Consider the following 25,381-nt stretch of genomic DNA (forward strand, 5'->3'; position numbering starts at 1 on the left):
CCTTGCACAGACTCCACTCAGAAACCCACAGACGGGCAAATATGCTGCGCGGTCTCCCTGCCTCAGCCCCAACCACTGCAGACATAAGTCTCTCAACCAGCTGTTGCAGCACCTTCTGCATAGTACTGTTGGCGCCTCTGAGACAAAACACACCAGGTGAGCCCCCAGAGGAAGAGCAGGAGGAATCTCATGGATTCTTCAGTTCCAGCTCACATGCTTTCCTGGGCCTCAATGAGTACTCAACATAGTCACTTGCTGCCATTCTTGCTGACACTAGCAAGCTCCCTGTCAGCACCCAGTCCTCAGTCAACTCTCAGGCTTCAGACAGGTGATACCACAAGGCCAGGTGAGCCTTACAGATACTGGCCTTATTAAGAAAAGGGGTGGCAGACATGGTGGTGCACGCCTGGAATCCCAGCAAATCAGGAGGCTGAGGCAGGAGGATTACAAGTTCAAAGTCACTCTCAGCAACTTAGCAACTCCTTGTCTCAAAATTAAAAAGGGTTGGAGATGTGGCTCAGTGGTTAAGCACCCCTGGGTTCAATCCACAGTACCAAGAAAAGAAAGAAAAGGGGAAATTGATCTGCAACTTGCTAATGTGCCACCTTTCCAGGGCTGCCTTAAAGTCACTGCACCATGCGGAGCGTAGTCAACCTCAGCAAACAAAATCCAGCTGGGGCCATCACCAGCCTGGCAATTTAGGATCAGGAGGCTGGAAGGGTCCAGGGGAAATGGAAGGCTGTGCTGCCATTGCCACTTCCTACTGACTCACATGGAACCAGGGTTGCACTTCTGTAAGCAGCACCAAAGTTGGTGCCTGACCCACAGCACACTTCAAGGCTGATGTCCTGTCTGCTGCCTGATGTTGGCTACACACAAGCTCAAGGCCGCCCCTTGTGCCAAGAGCTATCATGGCCAGTGAGAATACAGCTGAGACCCCAAGCTGTTCCCTGCCCCTCTCTGAGCCAAACCCCCTGCAAGTCACTGATGGGCTGGAAGACAGCTCGTCCTACGTGCTCCAGCAGGGTCTCAGGCTCTCTAGAACCAGAGCCTGTGGTCGGTCAGGCAAGGAAAACGCTGAAACAACACCATCTCCTAGCACAAAGCCCAACCACCACCTGCCCACTAGTCCCTGTGATCCCTTGGCAACTGTTCTTCCCTTTGTTTTTCCTTTTATTAAAGATCCAGGGTCCAAACATCACTCCCTATACTTGGTCATCAGGTATCCTCCCGTCTCTGATCTAGAGCTAGCTGCTCCATTATGGACATGATTCTTTGTGATAGAAGGAATTGGTTGCTGAGGGAAGCTCTCCTGGAGTGCTCAGTATACACATTCAGCAGCAGGAGTTCACTCTCTGGGAAATGCCCCCATTGCCACATCCCTCGCACTGGGTCTGTCTTATCCTGGAGAGGAATCAAAGGTCTAGAAAATTGGCTTCATTCAGGGAATTCAACTCAGCCTGTGTGCAAAAATGCTCAGCCTGACAGAAGGAGCAGGCATTAAGGGGGAAGGAAGTTGGGACTCTGAGGTCAAGACAGAGATGTGGGGCAGGGTGATCCTACTTCCTCATACCCCGACAAGCACAGCTGAAGCCCTCCCCCTTCCTGGGGGCCTCTGGGACCATCTCTACTCCAAAAGTTCCATTATTCTTAAGTCTCTCTGGAAGCCTGGCCAGTCATGGCTCTTTCCTTTGACAATAATACAACCTAGTTCCTGCCATGTGGGAAAAGCACAGCTCCAGAAGGCCACGTTCCACAGAGACTGGTAAGTTCACAGCAGCTCAGAGGAGTCAGTGGGAACACAGATCAAGCACCCAGAGAATAGGAAGCTAACTGGTGGAGTAGGGGCTAGGGACATGGCAGCCACCAAGGAGGACCCCACACCAGATGAGGAACCCTCCCAGACTGCAGCATGCAGTGGCCAAACCGGGCCCTACAGTGTAGCCCAGCAGCAGGCACAGCAGCTAGACCTCCAGGGCTGAACTAGGGTGGCCATGAGGACCACGAGGTGGGAGGTGCAGCAAGAGTTGGGCCAGAGATGGAAACACCCTCAAAGCAAGGAAGCAGATCAGATCCAAGATGGCCGACTGGAGGGAGGCTGCTTCCCACGTTGCTCCATAACTCCGGTTCCAAGCAGAGTATATCTGTTTCTTGGTGAGGCAGTTTTTGCTGCTTATCGATCCCCTGCTATTTACCCCATTTGTCTGCTGTGACCACCTGCAGTCTGCCAGCATACCAACACCTTTTTTGAGTGCAGATTGCTCACTGTCAGGCGCCTATCATCCGCCGTTTGCCTGCCTCTCGCCTGTCCATCGCCTGCCTTACACCTATCCATCTCCCAACGCACAAGGTTCACTTCCCGATCCTCCGATAACAGTCAGCAAACTGATCGCCGACCGCCAGTGGAGCACCAGCTGCCTGGAAGTTCACTGTTACAGTACCTGCAGGTTTGATTACACGTGGCTGCCACCATTTTGAGACAACAGCCAGGCCCTATAGGACCCCTGGCCAGACTGACTGAGACCCGCCTCCAGGATCCCTCAGCCCGACCGATCAGTCCCTGCCTCTGGGACCCTCACATCGACTGACTGCTCCCTGCCGTCAGGACCCCCAGACCAACTTACTGTGCCCTGTCACCGGGACACCAGACCTACTGCACCCAGCCTCCAGGATCCCCCAACCACACCAAACACACCCAAACTCCAGGACCTCTGCCTGACCAACCGCACCCTGCCTCCAGGACCTCCAGCTGACCACATCCACACCCTGAGCTGCAGCTCCCCATTTGCCAACACATTTGGAAGCCAGAGTGGCCACCTTGGATAACCCTGGAAGCCGTAGCTCCGATTTTTAGGTGGGGCAAATCCCATCCTGAGACGCCTGCTGGAGACTAGAAGCTCAATGTCAGGTACTTCTCCTGTATCAGGCTACTAAAGACTGGGAGGTTTTATTACTATATGACTGTTGTACTATAGATTTTCTTTTTTCTCCTTATTGAAAATTTTAAGTTTTTATTTCTTTACTTATCTTGCTCTCTTTTCCTTTTGTTTATCTGTTCCCTCAGAGTCGCTTTCTCCCTTTTTTGGATGCTAACATCCAATTTCTTTTGATTACACTCTCACCCGTTCTTTAATCTAGATCTTCTGTATATTCTTTTCCTATCCAATTAACAGCCACATTCTACATCCCTCTGCATCCTCTTTGTCCTCCATTAGAAACTGCAGACCTTACTGCAAATCTGTTTGTTTTATGGAAGATAATATTTGAACTCATTCTGTTTATTATGACAATTTTGTTATTGTCCTTATAGGGGATATTTGGTCTAGGATTGCATAGTGCCTGAATTGGGCACTGCTAATACTGATCTCCCCTTAAAGAAAAGGTTTTGGAAACCTATAGGGCCACTATAAGGCTATAGGGGGAAATCTGCAATACCCCGGTCTGCACTGCTAGAGGGGAAGATACATGAACAACATGAAAAAACAAGGGAAGAAAATGATCCAAACAAATCTAGATTCTATATTAATAGAATCCAATGACAGAATGTAAGAAGAAATGTCAGAAAAGGACTTCAGATTATACATGATTAAGATGATTCGTGAAGCAAAGCATGAGAAAAGGGAGCAAATGCAGGCAATGAATGATAATACCAATAAGCTGATCTTTTGCAGGAAGCAAAAGATCATTTCAACAAAGAGATAGAGATTCTCAAAAAAAAAAAAAAAAAAAAAACATAAATCCTTGAAATGAAGGAAACAATAAACCAAATAAAAAACTCAATGGAAAGCACTTGGAAGACAGAACCTCAGAAAATGAAGACAAAATATTTAATCTTGAAAATAAAGTTGCCCAAACAGAGAAGATGGTAAGAAATCATGAACAGAATCTCTAAGAACTATGGGACATCATGAAAAGACCAAATTTAAGAATTATTGGGATTGAGGAAGGCACAGAGATACAAACCAAAGGAATGAACAACCTATTCAATGAAATAATATCAGAAAATTTCCCAAACCTGAAGAAGGAAAAGGAAAATCAAATACAAGAGGCTTACAGAACACCAAATGCACAGAATCACAACAGATCCACACCAAGGCACATTATAATGAAAATGCCTAACATTCAAAATAAAGACAGGATTTTGAAGGCTGCGAGAGAAAAGCATCAGATTACATATAGGGGGAGACCAATACGGACAGCAGCCGACTTCTCAACCCAGACTCTAAAAGCTAGAAGGGCCTGGAACAACATATTTCAAGCTCTGAAAGAACATGGTTGCCAACCAAGAATCCTATACCCAGCAAAACCAACCTTCAGATTTGAAGATGAAATAAAATCCTTCCATGATAAACAAAAGTTAAAAGAATTTACAAATAGAAAGCCTGAGCTACAGAATGTTCTCAACAAAATATTCCATGAGGAGGAAATGAAAAACAACAATGGAGGTCAGCAAAGGGAGGAACTACCTTAAGAGAAAAACCACTCAAAGGAGAAACCAAGCCAAATTAAAAACCAAAAATAATCCCAAATGACTGGGAATACAAATCATATCTCAATAATAACCCTGAACGTTAATGGCCTAAACTCATCAATCAGAAGACATAGACTGGAAGAATGGATTAAAAAGAAAGACCCAACAATATGCTGCCTGCAAGAGACTCTTCTCATAGAAAAAGACATCCACAGACTAAAGGTGAAAGGATGGGAAAAAACCTACCATGCACATGGACTCAGTAAAAAAGCGGGGGTTTCCATCCTTATATCAGATAAAGTGAACTTCAAGCCAAAGTTAGGCAGAAGGGATAAAGAAGGACATTTCATACTGCTCAAGAGAATCATAAATCAGGAAGACATAACGATAGTAAATATTTATGCCCTAAACAATGGTGCATTCCTGTACATCAAACAAATCCTTCTCAATTTCAGGAATCACATAGACCACAACACAATAATTCTGGGTGACTTTACAGCACTGCTGTCACCACTAGATAGATCTTCCAAACAAAAAAATCATAGAACTCAATAACACAATCAATAAACTAGACTTAATAGACATATATAGAATATTCCATCCATCAACGAGCGGATTCACTTTCTTCTCAGCAGCACATGGAACCTTCTCGAAAATAGACCATATGTTATGCCACAAAGCAGCCCTTAGGAAATGCAAAAAAACAGAGATACTGCCTTGTGTTCTATCAGATCATAATGAACTGAGAGTAGAAATCAATGACAAAATAAAGAACAGAAATTACTCCAACACCTGGAGACTAAATAATATGCTACTGAATGAAACATGGATAACAGAAAACATCAGGGAGGAGATAAAAAAATTCTTAGAGGTCAATGAGAACAATGATACAACATATCAAAATCTCTGGGATATTATAAAAGCAGTACTAAGAGGAAAATTCATTGCATGGAGCGCATTCCAGAAAAGAATGAAAAGTCAACAACTAAATGACCTAACATTACAGCTGAAAGTTCTAGAAAAAGAGGAACAGAATAACAGCAAACGCAGAAGAGGAAATAATTAAAATCAGAGCTGAAATCAATGAAATAGAAACAAAAGAAACAATTCAAAAAATTGACAAAACAAAAAGTTGGTTCTTCAAAAGAGTAAACAAAATACACAAACCCTTAGCCACACTAACAAAGAGAAGGAGAGAAAACTCAAATTAATAAAATTCGTGATGAAAAAGGAAATATCACGACAGACACCACTGAGATAATAACATAATGAGAAGCTACTTTGAAAATCTGTATTCCAACAAAATAGAAACTACCGAAGACAATGACAAATTTCTAGAGACATATGCTCCTCCCAAACTGAACCAGGAAGACATACACAATTTAAACAGATCAATACCAAGCAATGAAATAGAAGAAGCCATTAAAAACCTACCATCCAAAAAAAGCCCAGGACCAGACGGATTCTCAGCAGAGTTCTACAAGACCTTCAAAGAAGAACTCATTCCAATACTTCTCAAAAGTATTCCAGGAAATAGAAAAGGAGTGTACCCTACCAAACTCATTCTATGAAGCTAATAACACCGTCATACCCAAACCAGGAAAAGATACATCAAGGAAAGAAAATTTTAGACCAATATCCTTGATGAATATAGATGCAGATACTTAACAAAATATTGGCAAACCGTATCCAAAAACATATTAAGAAAATCGTGCATCATGATCAAGTGGGGTTCATCCCTGGAATGCAAGGATGATTTAACATCTGTAAATCAATAAACGTAATCCATCATGTCAAAAGACTTAAGGATAAGAATCATATGGTTATATCAATTGATGCAGAAAAAGCATTCGACAAAATACAACTCCCCTTCATGCTCAAAACACTAGAAAAAATAGGGATAGTAGGAACATACCTGAACATTGTAAAGGCTATTTATGCTAAGCCCATGGCCAACATCATTCTAAATGGAGAAAAACTGAAACCATTCCCTTTAAAAACAGGAACAAGACAGGGATGTCCTCTTTCACCACTTCTATTCAACATTGTCCTCGAAACTCTAGCCAGAGCAATTAGGCAGACCAAAGAAATTAAAGGGATATGAATAGGAAAAGAGGAACTTAAGCTGTCACTATTTGCTGATGACATGACTTCTATATTTAGAGGATCCAAAAACCATCCTCCAGAAAACTTCTAGACCCTCATCAATGAATTCAGCAAAACTAGCAGGCTATAAAATCAACACGCATAAATCTAAAGCATTTTATACCTCAAGCGACGAAACAGCCTGAAAGGGAAATGAGGAAAAACAACTCCATTTGCAATAGCCTCAAAAAAATAAATACTTGGAATCAATCTAACCAAAGAGGTAAAAGATCTCTACAATGAAAACTACAAACATTGAAGAAAGAAATTGAGGAAGACCTTAGAAGATGGAAAGATCTCCCATGTTCTTGGATAGGAAGAATTAATATTGTCAAAATGGCCATACTACCAAAAGTGCTATACAGATTCAATGCAATTCCAATTAAAATCCTAATGACATACCTTACAGAATAGAGCAAGCAATCATGAAATTTCATCTGGAAGAATAGAAACAGAATAGCTAAAGCAATCCTTAGCAGGAAGAATCAACAGCGGGTATCTCGCAATACCAGATCTTCAACTCTACTACAAAGCAATAGTAACAAAAACGGCATAGTATTGGCACCAAACAGACAGTAGATCAATGGTACAGAATAAGAGGACATGGAACAAACCCAAATAAATACAATTTTCTCATACTAGACAAAGGTGCCAAAAATACTGCAATGGAGAAAAGATAGCCTCTTCAACAAATGGTGCTGAAAAACTGGAAATCCATATGCAGGAGAATGAAACTACATCCCTATCTCGCTCTGCACAAGAATCACTCACAATGATCAAGGACCTTGAAATCAGACAGAGACCCTGCACTCTTAGAGAAGAAAAAGTAGGTCAAATCTTCAACTTGTTGGCTTAGGATCAGACTTCCTTAACAGGACTCCGATAGCACAAGAAATAAAAGCAAGAATCAATAACTGGGATAGATTCCAAACTAAATAGCTTTCTCTCAGTAAAGGAAACTATCAGCCAATGTGAAGAGAGAGCCTACAGAGTGGGAGAACAATCTTTGCCACTCATACTTCAGATAGATCACTAATTTCCAGAATATATAAAGATTCAAAAACGCTACACCAAGAATACAAATAACCCAATCAACAAATGGGCTAAGGATATGAACAGACACATAGAGCACTAATTTCCAGAATATATAAAGAACTAAAAACTCTACACCAAGAATACAAATAACCCAATCAACCAAATCGGGCTAAGGATATGAACAGACCGCTCACAGAAGAAGATCTACAAGCAATCAACAACATGAAAAATGTTCACCATCTTTAGTAATAAGAGAAATGCAAATCAAAACTACACTAAGATTCCATCTCACCCAATTAGAATGGCGATTATCAAGAATAGAAGCACCATAGCCATAGGTGTTGGAGAGGATGTGGGGAAAAAGGTACGCTCATACATTGCTGGTGGGGCTGCAAATTAGTCAGCCACTCTGGAAAGCAGTGTGGCATTTCCTTAGAAAATTTGGAATGGACCCACCATTTGACCCAGCTATCCCACTCCTTGGCCTATACCAAAGGACTTAAAATCAGCATACTACAGAGATACAGCCACATCAATGTCATAGCTGCTCAATTCCCAATTGCCAGATTGTGGAACAACCTAGATGTCCTTCAATTGATGAATGGATAAAGAAATTGTGGTATATATATACAATGAAATATTACTCGCTGGAAAAAATAATAAAATTATGGCATTTGCGGCAATGAATGAAACTGGAGAAGATCATTCTAAGTGAGATAAGCCAATCTCAAAAACCAAAGATAATGATCTCGCTGATAAGCAGATGATGAACCATAATGGGGGTGGGAGGGGGCAGAAATGGAGGAAGTAGGGACTATATAGAGGGAAAAGAGGAGTGGGAGGGGTGGGGGGGAAGGAAAAGATAACAGAATGAATCAAACATCATCATGCTATGTAAACGTATGATTACACATATGGTATGCTGTTACTCCATGTACAAACAGAAACAACATGTACCCCATTTGTTTACAATAAAATAAATTAAATTAAATTAAAAAAAATAAAAGGCAAGGAAGTAGCAGTATCCAAGTGGGGAGATTTACTACCAAGCTGTGGACTGGGGGGGATGAGTAGATCTGGAGTCCTTCATCCAGAAAAGATGACAAAGGACTGGGCAGAGTCCAGACACTAGAGAAGGGCCTCTGAGGGGTCAACGGGGCAATTGTGGAACTGGAGAGAAGCTGGGGTGCTGACATCCACCTGGCCTGGGGACTGGTTCACGAGACCACCAGAAGCTAGAGGGACTTGAAGGCTAACAGTACAGTCCAAGAGGGCAGGTGCATGAAAGCACAGCAGGAAGAGTCAACGACAGGGCAGGTGGAACATCTTCACGTAGCAAGTCCCTATGTAGGTGGTGTCCCTGGAGAGAAATGGTCACGAAGTCTGGGTTGAGCAGTCAAGGGCCCTGGTGGATTGTGGGTGCCCGGAGAACATTCAGTTCAGGAACACCCAAGAGGAGGGAAGTCAGAAGAGCCGAGACAGCAGAGGCAAGTGTTGGCTCCACATGCACAGCTGCGATTCACAGGCCCCACAACAAAGAAGGCGAGGAGGCTGCGAAGAGGCCAAGGGGACTGGAGAAGGCACAATTGGGAAGGAAGGCTTTTCTCGAGGGCCAAGGGACCAGCACACAATATCAAACAAGTGAAGAAAAGGGGAAGCAAGACTCAGGGATTGCCCAGACCCAACAATAGAAAGGCAGCCTCAGGGTTTCAGGAAAGGCAAATGAAAGGGACCTCGGTTCTAACTCCAAGGATCCTTGTTCAGAAATGGAAGAAAACGGCACTTACTTCAGTTCGATGTTTGGTGTGTGACCCAAATGTCCAAAGGAAGCAGATACCGTCTGCCTGCCCAGTACTTACCCAACCTGGCTTGAGTTCATTCCGCTTCGTGGCATTCTTTGTCGTCCATACCTTTGATTGGAAAGATAGACAAAGAGGTCACGGGGGTCAGAGCAGGTTCCCATGTGATCCCTTCCCCACACTCCAGATCCTGCCACCAAATACTCCAGTTCTTCCAGAAGGAATCTCTGCAGCAGCTGCAGTCCCTTCCCCAAAGTCAACCAGTAGCAAGTCAGCTGACCAGTACAGCTCAGCCAGGTGGCACAGCCTCTGCCAAGTCTCTTTCTCAAGGTCTGCCATGCTCCCTGCACAGCTGACCTCTCCTTCTAGAAGCTCTCAATTCCCGCCACCGCCAAACTGCCACCCACTCCAGACTGCCGGGTTCTGACAACTCTGCCTGTTCTGGGTACCATGTTGGCCCTGTGTACTTTTCCTGCTGGACTCCACACCCAACACAGTCCATGTGAGGACCCACAGGTATCAAGTTGGAATCCTCAGGACCCTAAGTCCTGCTGAATGATGAATCTAACGCCCTGGTGTTTGCCAGAGCAAAAGCCCCACTTCCTCACAGCCTCATCCTCTCCTCAAGATGTGAGGAAGGCAGGTACGCTAGTGGGAGATTGCGGGTGGTGGGCGCTAGGGTGCTCACGTAAAAATCCTAGACTCCTTGAACTTGACTGCATATTTGGAAATGGGGGACCACACCACACAGCCAGGCTGGAAACCAAAGAAAAGACGAAATCCTAAAAGCAGCCAGAGACAGACTGCAACTCCACACAGAGGAAAATGGACCCAATGACTGCTGACTCTCATCAGAACAGTGCAGGCTAGCTACACTGTATGACGGCCTTTTATGCGATGAAAGGAAGAGACTGTTCAAATTAGAATTCTATATCCACGATGGTATCCTTCAAACAGAGATTGAAATGAAGGTTTTATCAAAGAGGAACTAGAAGTATTCACAGATGGCACAAGTGCATGACAGGAAATAAAGAAGTTATTCAGTTGGAAGGAGAAGACCACCAATGGAAACAGGTCTTCAGGAAATGAGGATGACACAATGAGGGTGAATGTAGATATGTTCCTGAAAAACAAGCAGGTACAGCACTGCCTTCAGATGGGTGCCAACCAGCCACCCTCCTGAGCCATAATGATGACAAGACATTCCGGACAAGGTGCCGCCCAGGTTGGCTGGGAGCTCAGGGGCACAGTCAGGGGAGGGTGGGACAGCGGAAGGTTCCACCATTCTGGGCCGGCAGGTATTATAACAAAAGGTTGGGGGGATGCGAAGCTAAACACCAGAGCACTTGTGGGCCATATGGGGTTTTCTCCCTTCGCTCCTGGAGAAATGGAAGGAGTGACAAGGAGTGGAGAAGATGAGGAGCAAAGCCTGCGTTCCCCTCAGAGACCTGTGACTGCCCAGCCCTTGACCAGCATTTCTCAGAAGAAAGCACCGGCCCCACTGACCCTGTGGGTCAGTGGGTACATCCTTGATGCTCAGCTCTGGAGCTCAGGCTCCAGACACTGGAACAGGAACCAGAAGGGAACTCTGCCCAGAAGGCTCCTTGAGATGGGTGAGGACTACAAGCTAGTCACAGGCACCACCACAGGGACACACACCCAGTTCTATGCCCACTTGACCCCTTCTAGAGTCAGGTCATTTGTTTCACAAATGACTTCAAGTCTGAGCATCCTTGAGTTTCTTTTTCAATTGGTTGACACTAGTCCACAGAGATGCCATGAGGATGCATGACTTAGTCAGTGGTGAAAAATACTCAATGTCAGCTGTGGTCTGGGACTTGCATCAGTCTGCAGACCCCAGGACGAATGAGCCATGTCAACAAAGCTCGCGCCAATCTCCAGCTCTCAAACCCATCTGCCAAGTGGCCAGAGACAGCAGCCCATGTGTAGTTGCTCAGGGAAGTGGTAAGAGGTCTTTCAAGGATGCACTTTTCTGATGCTAGGTGCAGTGGTGCATGCCTGTAATCCCTGCAGCTTGCAGAGACCTGAGGCAGAGGACGGAGAATTTCAAAGCCAGTCTCAAACAACTAGTGAGGCCTAAGCAACCTTAGTGAGACCCTGTCTCAAAACAAAACATAAAAAGGGCTGGGGATGGGCTGGAGTTGGTGCTCACTGGTAGAGCACTTGCCTAGAATGTGTGAGGCACTGGGTTCGATCCCCAGCACCACAAAAACTAAATAAACAAAGGTATAGTGTTCATCTACAACTACAAAAAAAAAATTTTTTTTTACGGGGGTCGGGGTGTTGAGGATGTGGTTCAGAAGTTAAGTGTCTCTGGGTCAATTCCCGACACAAAAAAATAAGAAAGCCTATAGGGTGAAGGATTCTGACAGATTCATTGCTGAAAGCCCCATGTTGGCTTTAGAAGCATGACAGCAAGTATGCACTTGAGTACACATGTGGCCAAGCCAGAAGGGGCCAAAAGGCATACCTAGGAACTGAGGGCAGCACAAGCAGAGCCATGGAATCAAGAGGTCCACAGTGCCAGGGGTGGGGAGCACCCAGCAAAGGAGCAAAGCACAGTCACAAAAATGAACCTGAAGTCCAGGAGTAGAGGCTCTTGATCAAGGAGACCAGTGTTAATGTGGGCGCAAGAGAAAGCTATCGGAGCTGGTCGTGCAGCACACGCCTCAATTCAGCAACTCAGAGGGCTAAGGCAGGAGGATCTCAAGTTCAAGGCCAGACTGGGCAACTTAGCAAGGCCCTAAGCACTTAGTGAAATTCTATCTCAAAATAAAAAATAAAAGGACTTGAGATGATGAAGCACCCTGGGTATCCTGTACCCCCAACCGACCAAAAAAGAAAGAAGCTGACCAAAGCCATAAATCAGGAACGCACATATGAAAGCACCCAAAGGCTCATGTGGAATCCAGATAGCCTTGGGAGGGCCAAAGCACCAGCCCAAGAAGGTGTGGCACTCAACATGCTGCCATGATCAGAAGTCCTCAGGGTGGGTCGGAGAAGATGGAGTGGAGGAAGTAGAGAGTAGAGGCCCCAAGTAAGAAGGAGGCCAACATTCAAAGGAAAGACAGGGTAGGGAATCAGTCAGGAAGTGCACGTATCACCTGTTATGCAGGGAAAGGGGAGGGCAGCAAGTAAAGGGTAGATGGGTACCCTAGGGCCTTGTCTCCACAGCTACCCTGTGCTGGTGCCACTGCCTGAGAGGAGGACAAGAAGCCAAGGCAGGGTTGGATAGGAGAGCAAGTGCAAGTGTTAGCACTGGCCCTGCTGGCTCAGATGGGTGGTCACATTAGGAACAGTGCAATGGACAGGTCAGTGTGCAGATGCCTGAAGTTGTGGGGCAGGGCCCAGCTGGCTGGTGGAGAACCAAGACTCCCAACCAAGGAGGGAGGTCAGCACAAGTAACAGTCTGAGGGAAAAGACTCCAGGACACTGAGCTGGTCACAGGGCCCCTGAAAAGAGTGAGGGATCCGCCTGACTAGTGTGGGTTGGAGAGAAAGGATGGGTCCACACAACTCGTTACAGAAGCTTCTATAGTGGAAAATAGGAAGAGGAAGGCTCTGCAGAGGACTACCAAAAGGGAACAGGAAGGCATGCCAAGACAGTGTTTCCCTAGACTGAAGAGTAGGAGCAGAAGCTGAAGCTACTGGGAGTCTGGAGGCAGAGGGATGGCACCCTGCAGACAGGCAGGAGGCTAGAAAGACAAGGCCAGAGCCAGAACCAGGCTCTCTCCTCTGCATAGGCAGAGCGGGAGAGGAGGAAAGGGGGCAGAGAACAGGGGCTGTGAGAAGCACTGAGGAGAGTGGCACTCCTAGCAGCCACCGGATGGTCAATAACCAGGCACAAAATACAGTGATGGTCAGGACATGGCCCAAGTGGAGTGGCCAGTAGATATCTGCACTCCCTGGGCCTGATGCCCACCCCAAGCATTAGGTGACTGGGTAGAGCCCAGTAGGGGCCTCAGGAAGAAGAGGCCTGCTCCTCTCTCTGGAGTCACAGGGAGGAGGGGCAGAGCTGAGGCACACGGTATGGATGCTAGAGTGTACCTACTGGCACCCATGCAAGGAATGTTCTGAAGGGATTCTGGTCACCATGAAATGATCAGAGTGAATGGCCAGGGAGGGACCTAGGGAAGGCAATGCCTGGAGGGGTCACGAAGAGCAAAGCGTACAGTGGTTCTTGGCCCCAGGGCTCAGCGAGACCCCAGTCACGTGTGGGGCTACATCCCACAACCTGACTGATGTGTGGTGGTCTCCAAGCAAGTCTGAGAATGGGCAGGGTGCTAGGCAGATTGCACGCCTGCTTGACAGATGTGAAATGTCTCTGCAACCATGGGTGTGGCTATGAGGGAGACAGGCTTGGGGCTCTAAGCAGATCTTCAAGTCAAGTGGTGGCACGTGTCCACGCGTGCATGTGCATGGCAAGCCCGAGCAAATGTGGTCACCGGTGTCACCCCATGATCCCATCTGGGACAGGTCCCGTTTTTCTGTTGTTTAAATTTTTTCAAGATAGAAATCAGGCCTGGGCACTAAAGACAAGTAGTAACAAGGAAGCGGCCCTCCAGGAGAAGCCGTAGCAACCTGAGGGCAGGCAGGTACTCACAGCCCCCGATCTTCTTGCGCAGCTCGCCATAGCAGATGAGGCCATACAGCTCCTGGGACGACTTTTTCAGCCCTCGAGAGAACACTGAAAGATGAGAGAAGGGCAGAGCTTAGGAAGGGGCCACAAACGACCCTCAGGGTACAGCCCTATGTGCATCTCCCAGCAGGCTGGGGCTATTTCTTGTGCCGATCACACAGTTCCTTGGTCAAGCCAATGCTAGCCTGAAGAGAAACTGGCAACAAGCACATGGGAACACAAGGTTGTTTTCTTCAATTTTCAAGATAAAAATCAAATAAAAATGAGGGGTGAATGGGGTGTGAGCACCACCCCCTCTGTCATCCAGCTTGGTCCACTGCATCTCCCAAGCACTGGGTGAGGTTGGCAGCCCATGCTCCAGGGAGCTCCCCTTCCTGCCTGCCTATACCTCCATGCCCCTACAAACATCCACCCCTCTGTCCTCACCAACAGACACTGGCTCTATTTAAAGTAAACAGGCTGTTTACTCAACTCAACATGGCACCCACCATGTTCCTGTCTCTAGTGTAAAGGAAGTGCTACGGAAAACTCCAGAAATTTCCTTAAAGAGGTTGGATGCGCAGGCACTGCTGCTGAGAGCCACCGTGGACACCAGTTACACAATGAGGACGGGCACCCTGCAAGCCCAGCCCCAGGCACCGGGCAGGGGAGCAAACCCATCTTGAATGTGCTCTAATACACAAAGCTGAATCCCAGGTTGATGGAAGCCAAGCCACAACAGAATCTAGGAGCTTGAGTCATCTCACAGAGCAGAAGCAAACATCACCTGTGTGCTCTCTCAACTGTCCTTTCTGGTTCCCTTCTCAGATATCTCTTTCCAAGGACCTGACTTTCACCTGTGTCAGGAATATGTCAGTGAATGGCAAATACTGTTTTGAAAACATAAATCAATCACAAGGATTTTGGATCTTGGATTGGCTCAAAGGATCTGACTCTGCATACACCACAGGCCAACTACTGAGGTGTCCCAAGACAAAGACCAAGATCTCATGGGACTCGCAAAGGAGACTGGAGCTTGGGAAACTTTAAGAACCACCACTTGATGAATAAAAATGTGGCCCATCCACACAACTGGCTGCTCCTCAGTCACACACAGAAGTGAAGCTGACACGCACTGCATGGGCAAGCCCCTCACACATGCCAGAGAAGATGCCAGATACCAACAGCCACACAGAGCATAAGTCCATTCACACACAGCATCCAGAAGGGGCCAGTCCACTGAGGAAGAGCAGGAGGGAGGGGTGAAAGATGCCAGACACCAGCAGTCACACAGCACGAGTCCATTCACACACAGCATCCAAAGAGGCCAGCTCATGGAAGAAGAGCAGGAGGGAAGTGTACCTGCTGTGGGTATGGGGTACACTTGGGCTGCAGGGATGTTTTTAAGTACAGGGCGTGGTGCAGAGCATTTCAGATGCACCAAGTGCCACCAAGTCACCCTCTTTACTGGGTGTGCTTCTCGGTGTGTGACTTATATATTAATACAGAAAGTATATTTTTAAAAATACTATTTGAAATGTAAAAAAGAAAAAAGCCCATATCCAGAAAGAAAGAAGAACTAGCACTAAGAGCACAAGAGTACAGAACAGTGGCCAGCGGGATGTGGAGCCCAGGGCCAGAAGCGAGAACCACAGGGCTGAACAGGGGTTCTGAGAGGCATCCCTCACACTGCCCTGTGCTCCCTGAGTCCCTCACGAGGAGCCTCACAGCGCCTGCCTGTCTCACTTCAGACTCAGAGGGGGAAAACAGAGGTTGCCATTCAGAACCTCAAATCTGTGAAAGAAAACCTATGCCCACCACAGGCACTGGCGGCTATGCCCGACACGCCAACAAGGCAGTCTGCAGAGACCCAGGTCTACATGGGGACAAACACAGCTCTATGAAGACTACCAACATCCCAGGTGAAACCATGTGGAGGCCACAGTTCCATAGCAGTGAGAGTGAGCTGAATTCCTGTACCAGTCTTCCCCAGCCATCACAGACCCCAGGCTGCAGCACAAACCCTTCTTGCTTGTCGCTGCTTTTGTTCTTCTCTGTGAAGGAGTGAGTGAGACAATTTCAGGATAACTACAGATGGATGTTCTTCAACACATTCAAAAGACCACCAAAAGTATGATATAAAAGAATATCACATGATGTGACAAGATCGCACACCAGGAACCCACAGGCACCTGAGTGTCCTGGCAACCTCTGACATCCATGTAGTGGAGCAGCTGAGGCACCTGATGAGACTGCCAAGGACAGAACAGAGGCAGGCGGCCCCTAGCCCTGATCAACAGGGAGGCCTGTCAGAAAGCCAGGAAGAGGGCCCTTCCAGGGACCAATAAGACACCAGACACAGGAACACAGAACACACCAAGGTTGAGGGACAGTATGCAAGCTGAGAGGAGGAGAGAGTGGGCGGGGAAGCTGAGCAGCCACACACAAGAGCCCTGAGCCCTCACCTCTGGTGAGACATAAGAACCAAAAGGCACAATGCCTCCAGGCATGGGTGAAGGGGGAGCTGGACAGGGAAAGGTGACAGAAGGAAACTAAGTATGTGCCTTTAGTGCTTTCAGATAGTGACCCAGGACAAAGAGGGATTTGGCCGGCTCTGGGAATGTGTGTCCCCCGCCCACCCAGCATGTGGGTGAGAGCTTCACACAAACAACAGAACACAATTATCCTGCATGGAAAACACCAGGTCTCTCCTCATGTCATCCATGAGAGCCTCCCAACTCTCTCTGCAACTTGTTGGCCACCCTTCTCGAAGAGAACTTTCTTTTTTTTTTTTTTTTTTTTTTTTTTTGCGGTGTGGGGATCGAACCCAGGGCCTTGTGCTTGCAAGGCAAGCACTCTACCAATTGAGCTATCTCCCCAGCCCGAAGAGAACGTTCTAATACCTACAAAATGGAGCCACTCACAGCACCAACTTTCAGAAAGTCACAGAAGAATATGACATCCAACAAGAAAGAAAGATGATCACTGCAATCCAATGTGAACTGCTACAGCCTCGGATCCCACAGCCCAAACCAGGGCTGAGGTATGCAAAGGAGCCAGGGGTTCCGCACACAGCAGCAGTAGTGACAAATGGAGAGAGAACAAGTGGTTCTGAAGTCAGCAGAAAACCTCATGTTGATGGTCATGGGGATGCTGGAAGCAGACAAACCATTAGCAGAAGACCCACCAAAGCCACCCAGGGAAACCAACATGTGAAGACAGACAGTCCAAGAGAGGAGGTTATGTGTCCACAGAGCTCTGCTCCACAGTCAGAGGGGAAGCAGGATGACAGCTTCTAAAGCCAGGGGAGCATGACACACTTTGGGGTCAAGAGGCAGTAGTCTGGTCAGGAGGACACCACAGGAATGGTGAGGGAAGACTTGGCAAGGGACACCAAAGACCACCATGAGGCTCAAAGGTGAAAGAAGCAATGAAGTCACAGCTATCTCAGTTCTCCTGGGTCACAAAGAGTAATACCTGGAGAGAAGAATTAGAAATAAGTGGGGGTGTCAGCTGAAGGAATGTAGAGCACACCCAGCATGCTGGGACTGAATGCACACAGGGCAGGCAGTTCTTACCCGGGCAGGAAGCAGCAAAATGCTAAAGACAGAGACAGTGAACAGGAGCAACCCAGGTGCACTGAGACAAAAGTCAAAAACCATACCTAAAGATGACCTTGTCTAGTGACTACAGACTGATTGCATAAACTAAATTCAAACAGTCTTAACAAAGCTAGCAACTCCTCTAGCACACCAGTGCCAGGCTCTGAACAGCCTTGCCCTGACATGGGTGGGGAGTACCTGCAAAGGAGTGATCTGATTCCTGGCAGCCACCATGCCTGTGGTCCACCTCCCACTCAGAGCCCTGGAAACACAAATTCCAACCCAGGAAAGCAGCATAAGGTTCCTGGAGCACAGACAGCCATCCCCTAGTCATAGAGCTTGACCATCAGGCCACTGGGTGTGCAGTCAGTCAAGCACAGGGAGGCACATTCCTGGCTGGGCCAGTGACTAGGTGAGGGCAATGCCAGAAAGCATGCCTTCAGGTGTTTGCTGGAAACCAGGTCCCTGAGCAGAAGCTAAGCCCCAGTGGCCCCCACGGGCTGAGCCTAGGCACACTCACCGTTGTCAAAGTCGATGTACTTGGTGATCTTGTGCCAGGTGCGGTAGTAGAAGTGCCGCACCTGCTCTTTGTTCTTCACCATGCTTGCAGGCTTGCCCTTCTTCTTGTACTTCAAGGCAATGTTGTTCTGAATCGCTTCAAAATCTTTCCCATGCTGGAAAACAAAATCCACCATGAAAGCACAGCGGCCGGAACAAAGCACCTTCTGTGATGTGGACACTGTCCAGAAAGGAGAGAGGGGACCATCTGTGGATAAGCAGGCTGTGCTTCACAGCTCTGATCTATCTGTGAACTTCAACTTCGCTTCCTTTAAGTCTCTGGTTCTAACTGTGATAAAGCAGCAACAGGAATCTAAGGACTTTCACAGCCTGTGGTACCAAAGAGGCAAGGGCCTCCCTACAGTCTGAATGTGTCCCTTCAAACTCTGATGCTGTCAGTGTTATGGTATTAAAGAGGCAGGGCCTGCAAGAGGTGATGAGGCCACAAGGGTCGCACCTTCAAGAATGGCACTCAAGCCCTTGCAATGCAGGCTTCCAGAGGCACTCACTAAGCTTGCCCTTCTGACTTCTGGCCAGGAAGAACACCAGCACACTTCCCCTCAGAAAAAACACAAACATAAGGAGCCATGCTGGAAGGAGAGAGTAGCCCTTCACAGACACTGATGGCAGCTTGACTTTGGGCTTCCTAGCCTTTAGAATAGTGAGAAAATAAATTTGTTTACTGTAAACTGCCCAATGTCAAACATTATTGTTGTAATAGCACAAAACGGACTACATGGCCCCAGAGCAGGAGAAACATCAAATCTATCATTGTTGGGACAAACAGCTTTATCCTGATGATCTTCAGAGACCACAAGTAAGACACCTGCATAACAACACCACTGGCAGACAGGAGGACACCACAATGCAAGAGCTCAGGGTACTTCCACCCAGCATTTAAAATAAAAGAATGATCACTCTTCAAATACACCTCATTTCTGCCAGGTTGAAAATAAAAAAGGTTGGGGATGTAGTTCAGTGATAGAGCATCCTGGGTTCAAAACTCCAGTACCAAAAATTTAAAAATTAAAAAAAAAAAAAAAAAAAGGAGAAACACCTCATTTCTTAGATCATATAGAGTGTGTTATACATTCAACAGATGGTAAATACAGATATCCAGGAAGTAACTGACACAGAATATGCCCAAGTCACACCAGGGGGAATAGCCCTTTCTTGAAGGCCTCCATGCCAAAGCTATGCCAACCTAGATTTTGAGAATGACACTCCTAGACAATCAAACGCTTCTCAGTCTCATCAAACCACCTAGTGAGAGATCTTGGTTTTAAATACCACTTCCCAAAGGAGACAGAGGCCCCCAGAGAAGTGGTGGGTTCTAGGGCAGGATGGGGAGAGCATCAGGTAAGCATGAAGTAACAAGGCGAGAATATGCCTCAGGAGCAAGAAAGTCAAGTTGCAGAGGCTGCCAGTAGCAATAAAATCAGCAAAGACTTGAATGAATTACCACCCACAGAAATGAACTAGACACCTAGGTCCACATGCATACAGGCAAGTCACTGATACTTCATGGGTGATGGAGAGGGACGGCTCTTCCCGGCATGGGATTTCTCAGCTGTAACACTGACCAGTGGAAAAAGACCAGGTAAGATCACCATGGGGCAAATGCACCAGTGATCACTGCTGCAACTGAAACTAGTGAAAGAAGGAAGATGAGAATGAGGTGTTCACACAGCCTCATAAAAAAGCGACCAACTTGGCAAAGGGGGAGACCCACAGGCGAGAGACACTCTTTTAATGAACAGGCTGGGAGTCCTGAAGACCAACTGAGGAAGTGTCCAGGCTACAGAGGACATAGAAGTTCCTTCGGCCAAGTATAAACTCTGAGGAATACCCACATGTAACTCAGCATGATGAGCAGCAGCCTATCCTACTCCCTTTCCTCATTCCACTTGTCACAGTGAGGGTATGCAAACATCCAGAAGGAGGATGAAGGGCACATGGGAATTCTCTGTACACTTTATACAACATTTTTAAAGTTTAAAATTGTTTCAAATTTTAAAAAATGAAATACCCAATAAAATGAAAGTTTGTCTACTGTTTAAAAAAAAATAAGCCAGGTACTGGCATGTGCCTATAGTTACAGCTGTTCAGAAGGTTGAGGCTGGAGGATTATTTTTGAGGCCAGCCTGGGAAACTTACTGAGACCTTGTCTCAAAAATAAAACAAAAACAAAAACAAACAAACAAAAAAAAACGGCACATAAAACATGAAGACGCAAAGCAAGTATTAAACACCTCCCTAGTGTCCATCTCAGAGGCCACTTCCTCCCTGACTGTCCTCTACCTTGGGCAGGAATCACAATAGATGCAGATGTCTCCTCAGCCTCCACAGGCCAGCTCAGGCGCCTGGTCTATGATGAGTAGCCTATACGGTCTTGTGTTATTTGAGCACACACCTTCAAATGCTCAACTGAAGTACCTGTTGCATTTGGTAAGCCCTGAAGGGCAGGATTTCTCTGCATTCCCAGCACTACTGTGCTGTGGTCCCATGAATTCATAACTCATGTTGTGGTGGCAACATGAATTAGCAAAGATGAAAGCTGGAGAAAGCTCTTCAAGGCAAAGAGACGGAAACTCACAGCATATGGTGAAAGTCAGATGCCCTTGTTGCTACACCAGGAGCAGACAGGAGGGCTCCCACATAAAAGGCTGGTCATGTGGAAGCAAGTCAAGGGTTCCACAGTTAAAACACAAATGGACGGATGGACAGGGAAGGGAAACGAGACCTCAGCAGTAGGCTCTGCATGGAACCACACTGAACAGGGGCCTAGGCAAAGAGGAGGTCCAGGGTGTCCACCTGCCTATTCCCACTCCCAGGACTGGTACCACAGTCACAGGAAGGAGTCTGGATGGTCACCGCTCAAGAGACAAAGCTGAGCTCAGGCCCAGGACTATCCTCACTAGGGTGGGAGCAAGGCAGCACTTGCCTCTGCAGGGTGTCTGAGGCAGGAGAGAAGAAACAGACTGAGGCCTAGGATAAGGACACTGAAGAGTCCCTGCATCCAGTCAGTCCTCCCTGTCCTCCCAGTTAGAATAGCTGCTCAATTTCTTCTGCATTTGTTGCCATTCTGAGCTGGGTCTCCACCACCAGAAGCATATCTAAGTTACACCGTGTGTGCATGCAAATGGCAGTGAGGAGCTCAAGTGTCCTCAACAGCAGAGTGCATGCTTAGCATGTGTGAGGCCTTAGATTTGATCCCATCACTAAATGAACAACAAAGAAGGCAGCAAAAACTGTGAGACACTGCAGAAGTGCTTCTCAGAGCAGAGGCCTATGCCTGACCACCACCATCCACAGCTCAAGACATCAGCTTCCCACACTTGCCCCCACTGATCAGCCACACAGCAAGGTCCCTCCTTGGTTTGGTCAGCAAAAAAAAAACACACATAAAGCATATGCACATATACTGCTTGAGGTACACAGTACCAAGAGCAGGAAGCACTGAGTGAAGAGTGTAGGCAGTGACTATCATCACTAACCAAGGGTTTCAGGAGGGCAAAGGCCTGCTAGAAGAGAAGGCCAGCCCAACAGAAAGGAAGGCACTGCTGCACCTGAGAAGGGCAGCGGTGGTCAGAAAGCCAGGCCCTCTCACTACTTCTAATGGAGACCACACCTCCAGCACCACTGTGCACATCCAGGCCATAAGTCCCTCTGGCCCAATCTCCCCAGGAGGGAGGGCCACACTGCATCGACAAGTACTGTGGATTCTGACAACACTGTGGGAATTGCAGTTCTATGCCTGACAGTTTGACAAAGTCTTACTTAGGGATACCACCTCTGCAGAGGTATACTTTATTCTAAAATTCTTAAAAAGAAAACTTATATTGTTCAAATTATTTCACACTTACTAAAAAATGCCTTGTGCACACTTCACTCTTCTCATGGACAACTGAGTCAAACCACACTGCACATCATCTGCCCACTGGGATGGCATGGCAGCCATCAGCCCCAGGAGGGAGCAGTCGCAGCCACAGAACAGTCAACCAAGTCTGATACCCACATTCAAGAGTGTCTCCTTTTCTAATCACTCTGTGAACACTTCATGGTTTAAATTCCAAAGTCTCATAGCTTTGCTGACTTTGTTTCCCAGGTTGGTAGTCATTCCCATCATCCCATGAATCAGCTATTAAAAGGAGGAGGCCTGTTGATCTTGATTCCACATGCCAAATTTGTCATCTACAATAAGGAACATGCAAAAAGATGTTCACTATAGCATTGTCTGTAACAACAGAACCTGAGCAGCCTCGATGATTCACAAACAAGAGTGGTCAGGAAGGGCAGGCATTGGTTGGGCTCATAGGACATGGTATCTGCTGCAGCTACTCAACTGTCACTGGATAAAAGCCAGCCACACGCAGCATGAAAGAATGGGCACAGTTGTGCACCAATAGAATTTTATTTACAACAGTGGGCAATATGGATACGGCCACACTTGACGTAGAATATTTATAAGGCATTAAAAACAAACAAACAACAAACAAAGCTGGGCATGGTGGCACACGCCTGTAATCCCAGCGGCTCAGGAGGCTGAGGCAGGAGGATCAGAGTTCAAAGCCAGCCTCAGCAACTTAGTAAGGCCCTAAGGAACTCAGCATGACCCTGTCTCTAAATAAAATAGAAAAACAGGTCTGGGGATGTGGCTCAGTGGTCGAGTGCCCCTGAGTTCAATACCCAGTTAAAAAAAAAAAAAAAAAAAAAAAAAACCAAATCACCAAACATCAAAAACTAGGACTACAAATGTAGCTCAGTGGTACAGCACTTGCCTAACATGCATAATGCTCTGGGTTCAATTCTTGGCATACAAAAAGTAAGAAAATAGCCAGGTGAGATGGACCACACCTGTAATCCCAGTCACTAGGGAGGCTGAGGCAAGAGGATTGCAAGTTCAAACACAGCCTCAGCAACTCAGCGAGGCCTTAAGCAACTAAGCAAAACGCTATCTCTAATAAATATAAAAAAAGGGCTGGGGATGTGGCTCAATGGTTAAGTGCCCATGGGTTCAATCCTTGGTAGCAAAAAAAAAACCACAAACAAGCAAAGAAACCATGAAACAGCATGAAAATGCATTTCATATTAATAAGAAAGTATATCCATGATAACTACAACATTTTAAAAGCAAATACCCAGCTGGGCACAGTGGCACACACCTGTAATCAGAGTTACTCAGGAGGCTGAGGAAGGAGGATCTCAAGTTCAAGGCCAGCCTGGGCAACTTAGCGAGACCCTGTCTCAAAATAAAATTTTTTAAAAGGTTGTAGGATGTAGCTTACATGTGGGATGTAGCTTAATGATACAGCACCCTGGGTTCAATCTCCAGTACGGGGATCGGGGGGGAAAAACCACCAAAGTGAGAACAGTCAGCATCCCTGACTTTCTGGCCACTTTCTGGGCAGCAGACCTAGACAGTGGCTTCTCCATTTTCAGGACCTCTTATTTGGTTCCAGATTAGTGCAACATCCCCTGGCCTCTCCTCACTCAGGGAACACCCAAGTCAGCCAATTCTGCAGCCAAGAAAGCTGTGAGACAATGAGAGAGCACCCAGAAAAGACAGGAAGCAGCATAAGCAACACTTCCTCACAGCCCCTCCCAGTACCAGCTTCTATATCACAAATAAAGGGCCAAGATTCCAGGAGAAATCCCCCCCACCAACTCACTCACCTCATACAGTCCCTCGAAGAAGGTGTTCTTGTCCTCTGTGCTCCACGACTCCCACTGCCGCCGGACCTTCTTGCCTTCCTCCTTCTCAGCCCCTGAGGACCCTAAGTTCCGGGAGGACGAGCGAGAGCCCCCTGCAGGGGCAGCAGGGACAACACCAGACACGTTTCCAGAGGTTGACCCGCTACTGTCAGCTCCTTGGAGAAAGAGGACCATACAGTGACCTGTTCCAGAAAACTGGGTGGCCAGACAAGGCAGGCAGACAAACAAGGTGGGCAAGGCCCACTGCCCAGCCACCCCACTCCAGCTACTTCACCAGTGACCCTAGGCAGCTGGGACCCATCACACGTATGGGATGACAGAAGCCCAACCTGATCGAATGACTCTTTAAATGAATGTCTCATGAGGAGGAAAGAAAGTTTGTGTGGACTGCTTAAGCAGCACAGTGATGTTATGGTATTTGATGTTCCATCCATGCAGAAGGCAGATCTGTCTCCCATACAAAGTCACACATTACATGCACTTCGGTGTCCTTTGTTCAAATGAGGTTTGGGCTGAAACATACTTCCCATCCTTTTGAATAAACAGGCTAAACTTCAAGCACAAGAGGACATTAACAAAGGACACTGCCTCTTTTCAGAGGTGATGAGTATTTCAGAATAGGAACATTCAATGACTGAGGGGCTTCCATCTTAAGACTCTGTCCTTGACCCACTGCCACAACCAACTCGAGTCCTAAGAGTGCCCACTGTCCTTACAAGTTATAGGGCATCAGTTCCATCTCTAACTTCCACGGAATTCTTAGAAGCCATGCAAAGAGGGGCTGGGGAGATAGCTCAGTTGGTAGAGTGCTTGCCTTGTAAGCACAAGGCTCTGGGTTCAATCCCCAGCACCCAAAAAAAAAAAAAAAAAAGAAGCCATGCAAAGAGAGAGCACAATGAAGCCCCAGGGAGCTGGGAGGCCACACCCTTTGATGTGGGAAGCCTTCCTTATTTAGCAGAATCAGACTAGGTTGAGCCCTGGGACACAGAGGCCTGTCTTCTAGGAACTGCCCAGAAGTAAGTGGCACTATGTGGGAGTGGTTCCCTGTCTCCTTCTGGAATTTTCCCACTAAAAGGATGGCTCCCCTAACTCCACCCTATCCTGTCCATCACAGAAGAAGCTCCTCCCAGTCCTTGGTCCCTTTTACCTGCATATTATAAATAAAGGAGAGCTGGGCAACTCAGTTGCTGTAAAGAGGCCAAAGTTGGTATGGCCAGACCTATCACACCCCCTCTCATAAAAAGAGTATTGGCTCTCATGTGTTTATTGAGTATATAAGTTTTTTGGACAATAGATAGAAAAACTATCAACATCCTCCTTTAGCAGTCAACCTTTCCTCCTCCACACAGGATGTGGCAGAGGACCCCGACACTTTGAGGTCACAGAAGAAGAGCTTTTGTGACCTGACCCAATCCTCC

At 46.9% G+C, this 25,381-nt stretch overlaps 1 protein-coding gene across 1 annotated transcript in view; it reads right to left on the reverse strand.

Annotated features, from left to right (window-relative positions):
- Cramp1 (cramped chromatin regulator homolog 1) overlaps positions 1–25,381 on the reverse strand; it is a 61,898-nt gene that overhangs the window by 25,389 nt on the left and 11,128 nt on the right. Inside the window, 5 exon segments of the mRNA XM_047532742.1 lie at positions 9,516–9,549; positions 9,551–9,561; positions 14,074–14,157; positions 18,211–18,364; positions 23,925–24,118. Of these exon segments, the coding sequence (XP_047388698.1) occupies positions 9,516–9,549; positions 9,551–9,561; positions 14,074–14,157; positions 18,211–18,364; positions 23,925–24,118 (477 nt within the window).

The sequence above is a fragment of the Sciurus carolinensis genome, chromosome 18 (assembly GCF_902686445.1).
Source record: "Sciurus carolinensis chromosome 18, mSciCar1.2, whole genome shotgun sequence".
NCBI classification, from domain to species: Eukaryota; Metazoa; Chordata; class Mammalia; order Rodentia; family Sciuridae; genus Sciurus; species Sciurus carolinensis.